The sequence below is a fragment of the Hydra viridissima genome, unplaced genomic scaffold (assembly GCF_058129835.1).
Source record: "Hydra viridissima isolate aposymbiotic clone 2 unplaced genomic scaffold, HvirCarnegie_v1 scaffold_6, whole genome shotgun sequence".
In the NCBI taxonomy this organism is placed as follows: Eukaryota; Metazoa; Cnidaria; class Hydrozoa; order Anthoathecata; family Hydridae; genus Hydra; species Hydra viridissima.
In genome coordinates this window covers 6,683,562-6,699,718 of record NW_028324305.1, presented here as the reverse complement: position 1 = coordinate 6,699,718, position 16,157 = coordinate 6,683,562, and the positions used below count along the sequence as shown (strand labels likewise).

General features: G+C 28.0%; 1 protein-coding gene across 1 annotated transcript; it reads left to right on the top strand.

Annotated features, from left to right (window-relative positions):
* Nucleotides 1–4,274: 4,274 nt before the first annotated feature.
* Nucleotides 4,275–11,087, top strand: LOC149886794 (uncharacterized). Its single transcript, XM_090090162.1, has 7 exons — nt 4,275–5,274; nt 7,998–8,256; nt 9,170–9,453; nt 9,580–9,762; nt 9,841–10,010; nt 10,221–10,433; nt 10,718–11,087. Exons 1-7 carry the CDS (start codon nt 4,915–4,917, stop codon nt 10,977–10,979), a joined length of 1,731 nt encoding a protein of 576 aa, XP_089946288.1. The 5' UTR covers nt 4,275–4,914; the 3' UTR covers nt 10,980–11,087.
* The last annotated feature ends 5,070 nt before the right edge of the window (nt 11,088–16,157 follow it).

Genomic DNA, 16,157 nt, shown 5'->3' with positions numbered 1-16,157 from the left:
TCTGGATGAAGAAGCAAAAACCCACAGTTCGAATTTTTTCAGAAGAAAGTTTTTGCACAGTTGACCAGTCTAGAAATGGCCGAAAATACAGGTTAATTGCATTCAGTCTTTCAGAAATGAATAATATTCATATTGTACATATAATATCATACAATACAACAAAGTACCCAGCATTAGCAATAATGTTTGGGGTTGTGGGCTATGATGGTAAGCAAATCCCCGTTTACTGGTTCCCTCAGGATCTCAAAACTACCCAGAATTAGTGTCTAGAAGTTCTGAAAACTGTTGTGAAGCCATAGATTAATGCTAATTACAAAAATATTGACAATCTATGGCAATAGGACTCAGCCCTTGGATAAAAGGCCAAGAAAACGCAGGCCCGGTGTAAAAAGAACTTCAAGAGTTTCTGGTCAACTTCAATGTGACACCCAAACTCACTCAACCTGACACCTATGACCTATGGGATCTGGGGGTTTGTTGAGAGTAGGGCTTGTACTATGCCTTACAGCAGCGTGGCCAGCCTAAAGTCATCTGTTAAAAGGAGTAGACTCTGATGTTTTAAGAATTCGTCAAAAATACCTGTGCGGCCTTCCGCACACTGCTTGAGTAGATGATCGAGAATGATGGCGACTATAATGAAGTTTAAAGTTCCTGAAACATCAAAAAAAATCATTTCTAAAATTTTATTGATTTTTCTATTTCTGTTTTTTCAAAGTTGAAATAAATGTGTTCACGTTTAAGAGAGTCTTAATTTTGGTGCCGCACCCTGTATGTATCATTCAAAGTTATAAATTCTCCAACTAGCTAGTAGGTAATATAACTAAAAAATTGCAAAAAGCAAATCAAACACATACTGAAAATTTAATAACCATGTTCTGATGATAATTATTCATTTTTTTAAAGCTGGGTTGTTTTAATTATTATACTTAGGTTTTATTGGAAAACGAGTGGTGTTTGTGGAGGGGGTGTATTTTAGTAAAATTTTTAACTGGGAAAAATAAAACGTATAAGTTTGTAAAGAAGATTAAAGCTTTTTCCATATATTGTTAGGAAGCGTTAAGAGGATGATAAGCGAAATTTATAATAAAAATGATAATAGCAATAACAATAACAATAGTCATGATGATGATGATGATGATGATGATGATGATGATGATGATGATGATGATGATGATGATGATGATGATGATGATGATGATGATGATGATGATGATGATAATGATGATGATGATAATGATGATGATGATGATGATGATGATGATGATGATGATGATGATGATGATGATGATGATGATGATGATGATGATGATGATGATGATGATGATGATGATGATGATGATGATGATAATCCAGTGACGGCCCGTGGTTTGTTCGGTACAATCTGAACTTTAATTGTTGACTATTTCAATCATATGTCTGTTTCGGAAGATTTAATTATTGGCCATATTCTAATTGTTCTATCAACTTCAATATTCCTTCCATATGAAAAGTGCAAAGTTTCAACATATAAATGTAAACATATTACACATAAAGTCTTTTTTAAAATAACTCGTTAATAGTTGCACCTGCTTCAACCGTTTTAAAGATAGGTTACGTAAAGTAGCAGATATGCCTCGTTACCATGTAATCATAATTATAAGTTAGAAGTAAAATTACTGATAATTAAAAACTACGATGTTGCAAATATCAATCCTCTTTTTGATAAACTGAGGTTTTATCCTTAAAAGAAAATTTTATTCTAGATAACTAAAAGTAACATAATAGCTAAGAAATACAACTCAATGGGTAAAGGAGGCTGGATACTCCTACTAATCAGCTGACGTCAATGACCTTGACTCGGAATAAAGCGTGCATTATTGTTATTCAAAGTAAGAATAAAAGTTATGAAAAAGTATTCGACTCATTCGAAAGTAAAGATCATGTTGCGCATTAAAATCGCTACGCGGAATGATTGCTATAATGACGTGAAGATATTGTTAAAAAAAAATAATCAAGCTCTGTTGGATAAATAATTTAAACATAATTTGGTTTTATCACCGAGGATATTAAAACACGATTTTTATTATAAAATCAAACACGATGCTTTATTTGAAAACTTGTGAAATGAATTTGCATTTCTTCTTCTGGAAACTTTTTATAATTAGATCACTTCTACATTTAATTTGGTGTAAAAAACATCTGTAAGTATCCTAACACATAAATAATATCCAGAATTGGAAAAATATAGTAAAAGACTTTAAACATACTAAATTATGGTTAAAGGCTATTTCAAAAAAGTAACAGTTTAAAATAATAAGTGTTAAATAACCCTTGAGACATTTTGAATAAGGTTGTCAGTGTAAAATAACCCTTAGGACATTTTCGCTAATTATAAAATCCTGATTAAAGTTGTTTCTTTATCGTGTGTTCATATTGATTCAAAAACATAAGCGATAAACTAGCCACTATCTACTATTATTATCAATATTTTGTGGAAGTAGATTGGTAATATGCTACTTTTTTACAATATGAGTAAAGATCACAATTAGAAGCTACTCCATTTCTTAAAACCTGATTTTTTTAAAACCTGTTTTCTTCATTTCTTAAAGCCTGTTTTCTTAAAACCTTAAATACACCTTGATCTTATTTTTATATGGAGTTGTTTTGATCTATACTTTATAGAAAATGAGGCATTGCAAAACGGACACATGATTTTCAAAGCATATTTTGCCACTTGTAAATTTAAAAAACTTATTCCCTCAACTGGTTTTCTTGTTTATATACTTTCTGCAATGTCTTATTTGGAAGTTTTGCATCATGCGCTTAGTGTCTTGGGATGAATTTCTTATGTTAAAATGTTAAACAGTTTTCTCGTAGTTCATTTAGCTGTTCTTTTGAATATATAATTATTTTTTAAAATGATTATTTTTTCGCAATCGGCAAAGAATATTTTACAGTTAGCCATTTAGGATAAAAATTCCCCCAAAAGTGCAACATCCTGGAAAACCATATCTTCATAGATTATTTCAGGGATTTATACGAGCAAGGTCGATTACAAGTACAAACATTACGAAGTAGAGTTGCAGCACACTTTAAAGTTTACATCAATTTGAAGGAGGTATTACCCTTGTAAAATACTGAACACATTTATAAATTATTGCAAATGGAACAGGGTGTAAAACATTTCTCAGAGTTGTAAGAACCTTACTAAAAATAGATCCTAGACCTGAAAAAGGACTATTTCACTTAAAGTGCGTTAATTTATCCTCGTAGCTTTATATCAGTATTTTTTACACCTGTAATTTTTCTAAAAAGTTATTAGTGTTTATATGAGATCGACTACTTTTATCACGTTCATCACACACGTAAAGGCCTGCAATTCACCAGGTGAAAGAAAGGAAGACGAAATGAAAAGTGCTTAACTTCGGATATTTCGTTTAATTTTTATTGTTTTCTTACGATACCAGCTCTAGAGCAATTAGATGTTCAGGATTCAGGCATACCTTCTAAGCATGCTTTTTTAAAAAAGTACAGTTGCATTCAGCACAGTCTTTTACACTGTTTCTTAAATATTTATCATTTTAGCTTTTTGTTTTTGGTAAAATAACATTTTTAAACGGTCTCTTGTTTTTCTTCAACAAGTTTCACTGCTTTCACCGCGTTTAATCATTTCGTTCATAATATTTAGGTGAGAATAAAAAGGAAAAAACATCGCCGATTTAAAGTTATAACTCTGTAAGCGACAATTTCAACTTCAGATAAAAACGAGTTTAAATGCAACCGTGGTCACAGTTAAACGCATAATGATTTTTTCTTCTGATTAAATTTGAAGCTGCAACACATAAATTTTTTTTTTCCCTGGATAAATGTTCGCTTTTTTATTTGACATAAGGAAAAAGAAAAAACCACTGCCAAAATGCACCAAATGAGCTTTCCCTTTGAACCAGCGGTATTATTATCATCCGTACGATGAATTAATAAAATATTGCTATTTTGCCACGATATTGAGAAAACCTTTAGAGATCGAGAAAAAGAAGAAACATTTAAAAATTATTACCGAATTCAATTGAAAATTAACTAATCATTTTAAAGAATAACAGCTCGGTTAATCTTATTAGATAGACACTATAGAGTGAAAAAAATCGCTCTTAGCTTCATGCGGGATAAAAACATGAACCGAAGTAAATACCTTAAATATCTTGATAAACTAACTAGATACTGTTAACATTTCACAGTATACCTCCACAATATGTTTCTGCATGCGCTTTTTGGCAAAAGTTAACGACGCGAAAAATAAACGCTTGTACCGCTGAATGATTTTATAGGTTAAGATTTAATTAGATCGAGGGAATAGTTCCAACCGAAGATTGTTTTTTTTTTTTTTAGTAAAAACAAATCTTGGTATGATCATAACAAATATCTATGTATTTATGATTAATTTATATTTAATTGCAACATTTTAAAACCGGAAAATGCAATGGCGTTATTTTGGTGTTACTATGCAGTTTAAATTCTAAATAGATATTTTGTCACAACAATTGAACATGCGCACTAGTAAAGTTCTCGCACGTGTGAAAACCGATAATTCAAACATTAACGACGTAACAGTTGTTTTTAATGGAGATGCACTTAGAGAGAATAAACAAAAGTCAATAAGTTGTAAATGGATAACTTATGAACCTTTTTAAAAATATTCTCCGCAATCAGCTGCCAGGTGATGTTCTTCAAAATAATAGCGCGGAATTTGTAAACAACGATAAGTATTGTTTTGGAGGATTATGACCACTAGCACTTTAAAAAAAGATAGCGAAATTCTTTTAACTGATCATAAAAGCACGAGATGAGTTAAGAGTACGGTTGTTATTACAAAAAATAATTTGAATCAGTTTTCGTATGTTGTACCGAAATTAAATCGTATTGTGTGTTTAAGTCCTTATGACTTCTATAGGTGAAGAAATGGAGACTTGTAGATTGAGTTGCGTTACACGCTCAATGACTGCAAATATGATGAATGAAAAAGAAAAGAAATTGAAAGAAGAAAAAAACAGAATTCGCGAAAGAAAAAAAAGAAAAAGTAGTTGTAGTTTTTATTCGAGAAAAAAAAGTCGAGTAAAACGTAAAAAGAGTAATATCGAACTTCGCGAAAGAAAGATAGAACTTAGCGATTTAAGCGAAGAGGTTTTAATAGCTATATTAGAGCATGTTTCTGCTCCTGGACTTATAAATACTAGTAAAACATGTTGGTTATTTCATCGAATATGTCACACTGATTCCCTTTGGAAGCATCGGTGTAAGGTAGGATAATTTTACATATGTGTATATATATTTTTTTTAACCTATGACTCTAGATGTCTTTATATTAAATCTAGCTAAGTGTATAATAAATTTTTTTCTATATATATATATATATATATATATATATATATATATATATATATATATATATATATATATATATATATATATATATATATATGTATATATATGTATATATATATATATAAAATATATAAAATTTTATATATATATATATAATTTTATATATAAAATATTATATATATATAATTTTTATATAGATGTATATATAAAATATCTTATATTTTTTATATATAGATGTATATATAAAAATTTTATATATATTTTTTATATACATGCATATATATAAAATATTTTATATATACATATATAGTGTATATATATATATATATATATATATATATATATATATATATATATATATATATATATATATATATATATATATATATATATATATATATATATATATATATATATATATATATATATATATATATATATATATATATATATATATATATATAGACACACACACATGTATATAAAAAAATATTTGTTTGAATATAAATGCATGTACTAAATTATATACATTTGTAATCACATTGTATTGGCCAGTAGGGATGCTTAAACTTGTCAATAAGCATATTATGATTTAAAAATTTCTTAAGGAGTAAAGTGCCAAAATTTAGTTATATATATTTAACATAAAAGCCAGTTCTATTAAAACATAAAGCTTCTTTTTTCTTTTATGTTTTTTGTTATAGACATATGCAAGTACAAAGTTTTGCCATGTGATATTTATCTGATGTATATAGATTTACTCATAGCTTTCCTTTTCTTTTATGATTTATTTACATTAAGTTGAAGCTTTTGACTGATTTTTAGCCTGTTGTGTTTTGAAAAAAAAACTTTTAATTCTCTTTATTTATATAATCATGAAAGGTTTTCATGAAAACACAAAAAACTTCTTTCTAATAACATATCCACACAAAACTCAAACGAAGCTTTTTATAAGAAAATGTAAAAGAAAAATAAAATAACAGATAAATAAAACAAATGTTTTTGCAGATCTTTTCTCTTTTAGATAAATGTTATAAATCTTTGAAAAGAATAGTTTTTATTGAGACCTTAAAAACACTCTTATTCAAAAATTGTTTGAATAAGATTTTCAGAGCTTCAAATGCCTTTTATTAACACAGGCCTCCTTTCAAAGCACAATCTAAAAAGTCTAAAATTCAAGGATAAAAAAGGAATTAGAAATAAAAAAAATATTTTTCTAAAAATTCTTTTGTGACTCACTCATCTTTATTTCTGATGTTAAAATGCAGTTAAAAGGATTGAAATTAGTAATTAAAAGAATTTTGTATTATAAAGTTTAAAGTCATTATTTGTAATGAGGTCCTTATCTTAAGGTTTTGCCTGTATTAATAATCAAACCTTCTGATGTCAATAGCTTTATCCCTTCAAAAAAGCCACAATTTCTTGTTTATTATCTTTATAATTGCAGGGAAGCTCGTTAACATTTCTAAAACTGATATGTATCTCAGCTATAATTTATTGGCTAAGCATATTGACTTAGTTCAATGCAGTGTGATTATGGAATCACCTCTCTAATTCATTCTAAATGCAAATATTTCATATGATGAGATAAAAAGTATTGTCTTCATCCCAAAAAGCTTTAAGATTGATTTAGTCATTGCTGATATTTTAAATGTGCTTTTAAATCTGCTATTTGCTCATATGTTTTTGTATTCCCTTTGCAAATATCCTGTTAAAACAGCTTCTGCACTATTTTCAATAGTGGTTTTAATGCTCTCTATGACAAGACTCCATCTAAAGCTCTTGACATTTAACTTATTCAAAAATAAATAAAGGAAGAAAGCTTCTTATTTATTTTAAAAATCATGATCTTTTTTAAACCCATTTCCTCGCCGAGCTTTTTATCCTTTTAATGATAAAGTACTGTTTTGTTTTTTTTATTTTTTTTTGTGTGTGTTTGTATGTTTAAATTGTTTATTATTGTTATTATTATTATTATTATTATTATTATTATTATTATTATTATTATTATTATTATTATTATTATTGTTATTATTATTATTATCATTATTATTATTATTATTATTATTATTATTATTATTATTATTATTATTATTATTATTATTATTATTATTATTATTATTATTATTATTATTATTATTATTATCATTATTTTTTATTATTATTATTATTATTATTATTATTATTATTATTATTATTATTATTATTATTATTATTATTATTATCATTATTATTATTATTATTATTATTATTATTATTATTATTATTATTATTATTATTATTATTATTATTATTATTATTATTATTATCATTATTATCATTATTATTATTATCATTATTATAGGTTAAATTTCCATTATATGGACAAATTTTAATAATGATAATAATAATAGTAGTAAATAATAATAATAATAATAATAATAATAATAATAATAATAATAATAATAATAATAATAATAATAATAATAATAATAATGATAATAATAATAATAATAATAATAATAATAATAATAATAATAATAATAATAATAATAATAATAATAATAATAATAATAATAGTAATAATAATAATAATAATAAAATTCTATTATAATTTGGCAAAAAAATGGAATACATTTTATATCTTTCTTTAATATTAGAATGACTTCAATCTTGAAACAAAATGGACTGAGTTTTCTTATCTGTATCTATACGAAATGTTTTCCAAAGCTGCTACTCTTCGCGATGACCAAAATTTTTTCAAACCAGTTAGTCAGTTAAAAACATCAGTGATTGTTTGGTATTTGACTAATCCTATTCCTCCATGCCATGTTGTGGGACATCTTACAGCTAGTCAAGTAAAATCAATATGGGGAATTACAGAGGAAGAGCTGGAAGAAATGTACTTTGATGACACAGGTAAATAATACTTTGTTAGCATTCATCTAACTTAAAAAGATAGTTGTTGCAGTTATTTTTTGTGCTCTGGAATTTTATTAACATCAGTTTGAAAGCTTTTTATTATATTCTTTATTTGCTGTAATTTTTTCTTAAAATTTAATTTAAAAAAGACAAAAATCATTTTTGAATTTCTTAAAAGTTAATACACTGCAAGTTGAAATGTTTAATTTATATACAACTGGTTTTTAGGCCCTTCTGAATGATTAAATACCCCCAAAAGGTCACAATAAAGCAAACAACATGTCATTTATGTATGAAGCTTCTTGTTTATTATATTTCACAATTTTCACATCTAACACACACTGTGTGAAGGTGAAATCATATTGTAAACATTTGCCAAGCATTGTTTTGAATGAGGTTTTTATATTTTGTATGTACTTGAAAATAAATCTTAATGATTAAAACTTATTGAAATAGGTTTTCAAGATTTTTAGAAAGTTATATAGGCACTTAAAACTAAGAAGCTATGACTTTCTAGAATACTAAAACATTCAGAAAAATATTTGTATGTGAATTATTCAGAATGATTGTCATCCTGCAAATATTATGCTATGCATCAAAATACTCTTATGTATATTCAGCTAATACAGAAGGCATTTCTAGTGCTATTCAACCATATTTTCTTTTCTTGACCATGATTTGATCCCCTTCAGCAGTATATGGATCATGGCTCCTGAAATAGTTTTTATATACATTAAGTTCTTTTTTGTGATAGGGTTTTTTATCAAAGTTTTCCACACAAAAAATATTCATAAATTTTGAGCAAAATGAAAAATTTTTAAATTTACTAATTTGTTTATTTTAACATTAGTTTTCAAAAATATTGATTTTCTTGCAAGTACAAAGTTAAAATTTTCATTTTAAAATTTAGTTGATCGTCCTGAAATATTTCCTCTTTGCCATTATGAATGGAGTCGCCTATATACTGTTTTCTTAAAAAAGCATGGTGGAGTTATTCCTATGCAAAATTATGTTCTTAAACGATGTTATCGAAATCGTCAGGCTTTAGAGGAGCACTACAAATTATCTTTGCATGCGTCTCGAAGACAAAAATGGTACCAATACCTTGAAGATCAAGATGTTGGAAATAGGGAGGCATTAAAGGCTCTTACTGAACATATGCCTAAAGTGACTTATATTTATATGTTACATCAGGTAAGAGAAAAAAATTGGTATATTTGTGGTATTTTTTTCAACAAATTAAGTTTTTGCAATAAAAATTACAGCTTGCAGTGTAAATGATAAGTATGTATAAAAGCATTTTTTTTTTTTTTTTCTTAGATTACTGCAATGTATATAGATGGCAGTTTAAAAGGAGGGTTTCAAACAGTCAAAGCCTATGCAGATTTCTGTGCAAAATTTAAATCTTGGATAGAAGAAAAAAGTGTTGGTGTGTGGCCACCACGCTTAGGTGAAATTTTGGCCCAGGATTATCGAGATGCATTGGATTATGTAAACAAAAGTGTGAGTATTTTCATTTTTTTGTTTTTTAATTATGTCTAAATTGCATATTTTAATCCAACAAATGTTTGTGTTATTTAGTTAGCTACAGTTGCAGAGGAGCGAGGACTTTGTGTTGAATCATTTATGCGAAAAGCTTGTCCATTTATTGAGAAACTTCATGAAGTCTGGCTTTGGCAAAATCAACATGGTACAGCTTATAGAAAAGAACATCGTTCTTCAATGTTGGTCCGCAGACATGATTGCTATAGGTTAATATTTTTTTTTATAGCTAAAAATGTTAATGCTTATTCCTGTCAAAAAAGTAAGAATATATGGCTGTAAGTGTTTACAAATATAATCATCATCAATAAGTTTTATGGATTATTCCTTTAAATATTTTTTTTACCTATTAGCTACTTTTGGTCAGGTTTCCTAATTTATTGTAATAATCAATATCTTTTTTCTTTTTTCTTTTAAAGGAAATACTTAGAAAACGGACGATTAGAAGATTTTGCAAAACTTCGTATGTATTTTGAGAGACGAGAAGTGTTGAGTCATTGGCTGAAAGAAAACCTTTGGTTAGTCTCCATCCTTGGAGATGTCGTCATTAGAAGCTTAAGACCTCCAATGCTGACGCCCGACTACACTTTTCCTGTTCTCGGTAGCGATCCTGTTGCTTGCCTGGTTCAAAGGTATATCTGTGTTACAAAATTTAACAAAAAGACACCTAAAATAATCGGATAGTTTATCCATTTTACGCAATATCAGGAAAACTTTTTTTTAATTAAGGCATCATTAATTTTATTCATCGCATTTAAATCGGTTAGTTTATAGATAATAATCGGGGAATAATTTATTTCCTTTATATGAATATCGATCTCTTTATGACGATTTTCCAGAGCAAATATAGAAATAAAATTTTTTGATTGCAACTTTCTTTTTTTGCAACCCACTGAAATTGTGTTGTATTTTTTAGGTTTTTGGAAAGTGGTTTATATACGGACTTTAACAAAGTAAGAAGAGAACTCTCAGAGCTCGCTTCGTTACAGCTTCACAGTTTATTTAAAAAAGCCCAAGCTCTCGAGCATTCTGTTCTAACTGAGTCTGTTCGTCCCGAACTTTACTTTATACAAGAAGCTAATAGACGGTTGCAGCAACGGCAAGCTTTAATGCATCCGCCTCATTTGTATTTTCATCCTCGGTCATATTATCCGTGTAATACGCATCGTTTTAGGTAACACCGATCGAGTTAGTTTTACGGGCGTCAGCGAAAAGTGTGAATAATTTTAACTAGAGAGTATTTATTATGTATATCTATTTTAAGGAATTTTCTACGCTTAATACAATTCTGTTATTTTATTTTCTCAAGATTGCCATATTGCATTTTACTCTATCGTAATTTCATTAGTTAACAAATATTATAATGTTTAGCGTGACTCGCTAGGTTTATTTGCCGAAGCAGGCGACTAACTTATTTCTATCCAGCCATTTTTACTGTTAATCTTTAAAATATCTTAACTTATGAGTATTTCTTCAAGTTAGGTTTCAATAATCTGTTATTTGAGATCCTCCTAATATCAATTGCTCTTTAACAAATCGGCCTTATTCGAGGCAATAATACCAAATTGCTATTTAACAACTTAAGTGCGGCGGTCTCAACATAAGTATGGTGGTCTGTCCAAATAGTCTTTACGCACAATCAGTTACTCTCGTCATCGGAACTAATTTAGCATACAAATATTTACACGTCTAAATAATCGTTGACGGCGCTTTTTTTTTTTTTTTTTTTTTTTTTTTTGCTAAACTGAAATTTCACCGGTGTTTTTATTTTCTTTCCTTATTTTCCAGCCCCTTAAGTCAATTAAATTTGTACATATAAAATGATTTGGTTCCCGTTATTACATGTCAGCAGAAGTTTTTAGCATAGTCGAATATATACTATAAAAATTCTGCAATTAGTCCATCAATGAGGTATTAACTGCTTCAAACAAAAGTTAATAAAAGGACACGAGAACATCTTATAATTGTTAAGCCTAACTAATGATAGTTACGTCTCTAACTTAATCAGTGGCGAGACAACGTCCCAAAGACATGATTAGAAATCCGGATTAAGTTTTATGAGTTTATTGATGGTTATAATTTTTCTGCGTTTTTGATTTTTGAATGACATTCAACTAGGTAAACGAAAGAGAAGTGGTCTTACAACTGCATCAACAATACTTTAAGAATTGGTTCATTTGTTCAGTTATTGCAATGAATATTTGCTTATTCCATTTATATTTCGGAAAGCTGTAATTATGACACCTGTATCATTTTCCATTATGAAGAGAATCGCTTTTCTATACTGTTGTTTTCCTATTTCTATTCTTTTAGATAAGTAAACTTTGAATTACAGACCTTATAACTTTTCAATATATATGTAAAGTTTTGTTTTAATCAAGATCAATTTTAAAAAAATCAAAAAAATCCGGGTTGAATAACTTAATTTTCAACGTATCCAATTTTAATTGGTTTTTAAGCAAATAATTTTAGGGTGTGTGTGTACACACACACACACACACACACACACACACACACACACACACACACACACACACACACACACACACAATTTAACCGAAGAAAACCGCAGAAAAAACCCTCATGCGTCAAGTTATTATTTGTAACACTGCAACTTTGAGAAAATCAATAACTTTTTTTTTAAGGTTTGTGTATGCGTAACTCGAGTTTTTTCAAGAATTAAAATATCTTCAATTCACATTTTTACAAGAACTAAAGTTGATATCAGCTTTTTTTAACTTAAAATAAAGCATTTTAAAAAAAAACTCATCATTCTTATGTTTAAAATGTATAGATTATGTAAATATGTTATTTTTATACTTTCTCTGGTGCATACTTTTTATACTTAATAATATAATGTTCAAGATTGTCAGCTCAAAAGGATTTTTTTTTTAATCCATCAACAAAAAAAATTAAACTAAAAAAGCGTCATAAAACTTGTTTATTTATATCTTACCCCCTAAATAGATTGTAACACGATCTGCAAGATAAAACGTTTATGAACGCATTTTTTAACGTTTATTAGAAGTAATAAAGAAAAAGTTCACAGTTAAACTTTCTCCATAAAGAGGAAAAACGGGTTTAAAAAGCAAATGCTTCTTTTTTTGTTTGTTTGTTTTTCAACAACTTTTTCTGAGTTTCACATAAAATTTTTTTTGCTTCTTTTAAAAAACCCACCGCCTATTTAACTGTACGTAGATAGTAAAACTCTACATTTCTGTAGTTTGATTCGTTACAATCCACGTGTGCAAGAGTTTGTTTTTTTTTGTACCTGAACGAAACTTGCTCAATAACTTGCTCAATAACTTGTTCAATACAATAACTTGTTCCAATTGCTTTTTCCTGAAAGTAACTTAGCAATGAGGTCGGCCATTTTTTTAGTAAACGAAAGAAACCTTAATTATAAAAAATGCAGCTGGATTTATTTAATGTTCAACGTTGAGAAATTGGTCTTCGTTTTCTCTTAATTTTTTTTTTTTCAAACAGCAATGCAACTAACTCTTTTATGCAAATATTTTTGTTCTGTTGTTAAAACCATTTTAATATAGCTTTTTACTGCTAAAATCCACCAGAGTTTTAATCAAAATTAATCTAAAGTTGCTCGATACCCCAAAACCAAGCTCGATTTTTTTTACTTTCTGGGAATTTTCTGTGGTTTGGGTTTATAATAAGTATATGACGTACTATTAGATGTAATAAGTCAAAGATATTTTTGCAACGTTTGAATAGCTCTGGCGCGACAATAAGCGGTTATCGTAATGACTTTCTTTTCAGACCAGGTTGTTTTTTTTCATTAATTTTTTCAAAATATATAAGATAGCTAAAAGATTTATTGGTAGACATAAATAATGGAATATGTATTACACAAAAAAAATGTTTCTATTTTTAGCGAAATATATACTCTATTCTTCGGCTAAAATATTTATTTCCGGTTCGCGGGCTCCATTTTGCCGACCCCTGGAATTGCTCTCTCTTTTTACAAAGTGAGAAAATGGGATTTAAACTAAATGTATTATTAAAAAAACTACGTAAACTTAGTAGTAAAGAAATATATGTTGAATATGGTAACATAGTAAAATTGATATTATTCAGTTTTCGAAAGTAAAAAAAATAATTGTAGAAATAGAAAAAATTATGGAGATAAAAACAATTGTAACGTTTTATTTCAGTGAAGACGCAACTTGACAGTCTTATAAACCACTTTTTATTGGGCTTCGTTTAAAAAGAATTGTTAATATTTACAACGAGTACAACAATGGGTAACCTGAAAAAACCTGAAAGTATTGCAGAAGGTGACTTTTGGTCTCAACAAGACTACAATATTCCATACAGTAAGACTTCAGTTCAATTGCGAAAAAATGGCAATCTTTGATTGCGACCTTATTCTGCCATGAGTTCTCCAGATCTGACAACTTGAATTTTCTTTCTATCAGGTTCAATAAAAAAAAAGATTCTGTTCGCAAGTCTCAGATAGTTATGAAAAAAAACACTATTCATGCTGAGATCAGAGCGTTGGGACCTGTTGCATTAAAAGATTGTCGTGGAAAACGTTTAGAAAGACACGCGCGCGTATACAATTAAGAAATTTTAAAAGGTATAATATTTTTCTGTTTAACTTTTCTTAAATGTCTACTTAATGTAATTATAAATTTTGAAATTTAAAATAAAAATTTTAAAGTTAAACTAAGCATCTAAACCCCAGTGGATCTCTTTGACCAATCCTTTCCTCAACCTCCCTCTCCCCTCTAGTTTATAAAAAAATTTTTAACAAAGCTAAAGTAACGACGGCTGATCGAAAAAGGGAAAACAACCGCAAACAGTAGGGGAACATGGGGTAAGATGACGAATGGGGCAAGATGAAAACATATTGTTATCTTCAAAACTCAACTAAATATGAAATCTGACTGTAGAGAAGAGGGAAGTAGATTACATCTATTACATTTACTTATGCTTTCTTTATAAATATTATTTTCGGAATCAAAGATAATTATTAAAAAGGTTTTTCCTATATTAAGGAAAAAAAGTTTATCTACTTGTATTTGATTTATTTCATCATTACATCACCAACCAAAGATAAGCAAGAGTTTCTCATTCAGCTTGCTTAAATTGGAAGCCATACAAGTAGTATTAAGCTATGATAACTTATTTATGTAGAGTTCTGAGTCATTTTGAAGATTAAGTAGCCTAGGAGCAAGATGAACGGGGCAAGATGACTCGTTTGTCGTTTCGCCAAATTACATATTTTACCATAAACTTGTACTGTAATAACTTTTTTGTAGCTTAGCCATTGTTATATTGCTTTATTATGCATTAAAATATTTTGTTTGACATGATTAGTAGACTTTTTTTTTGCATAGCCCTATATAAATATATAGTTTGACTGTTTAAAAAATTACATAACCGTTTGTATTACATATCTTATTAACTAGAATTTATGATATCGTGTTATTTGAGAAGGTAATGGTATAATGGAATTTACTTTTTATAAAATCGCCATCTTGCCCCGCATACGGGGCAAGATGATAATTTAAGGTAACTTTGGTTAATGAGTTTTTTCCAGGCTATTTTTATTTTTTATATAGGTTTTTTTTATACATATGTGAAGCATAATAATTTTTTTTCCACTTTTTGATAAAGTTTTACTTATTGAAACTGTTATTGAATAAGATATAAGTGCTTTTCAAAACGTTCGTCATCTTGCCCCATGTTCCCCTATATGTTAACGTTTTCAATAGATCATAAATCAAATCTACAGAGAAAAATGGAATTTTGTGTTTGAATTCTTTAGTAGTCTTTAATATTAAAAATTTTTAAACATCTAAATAGAGCCTGGCAACGGCATTTTCATTTGTATATTGTCAGAAGCAATAGTATATGAATTAGTACACGATGAAAAAGGAAGATGATAAAACCATAGATACTCCACTTCGCAAAAATTTTTGAAGTAAGACATCTGTGGTTTTTCCCGTGTTTTCTGCAAATGAAATTTAATTTCAGTTTGAATGTTTGAAATTGTTGCTGGAGGAAAATGGTGACAAAAAAAAGGGAAAAAGAATTTTTTTTTAGCTTCTTTTATAAACACTATTGCTATATTTAACAATTCATATTATCTTTAATGATAAGAAAAACTTTGTGCACATTTTTGGAAAAAAAAAAGCCCTGAAAAAAACTTTTCTATTCTGACTGAAGTATGAATTTGGTCAGCATAGTAACTTTTTTCAGTGGTAATAACGCCGTAGCCTTTTTTTAACATCGCGATGTCATTACAAAATCATCTTATGCTAAAACACAATGTTGTGCTCGAAAAATAATTCAATAATCTCATAGATAACCTATTTGATGTTACAACGTGGTTA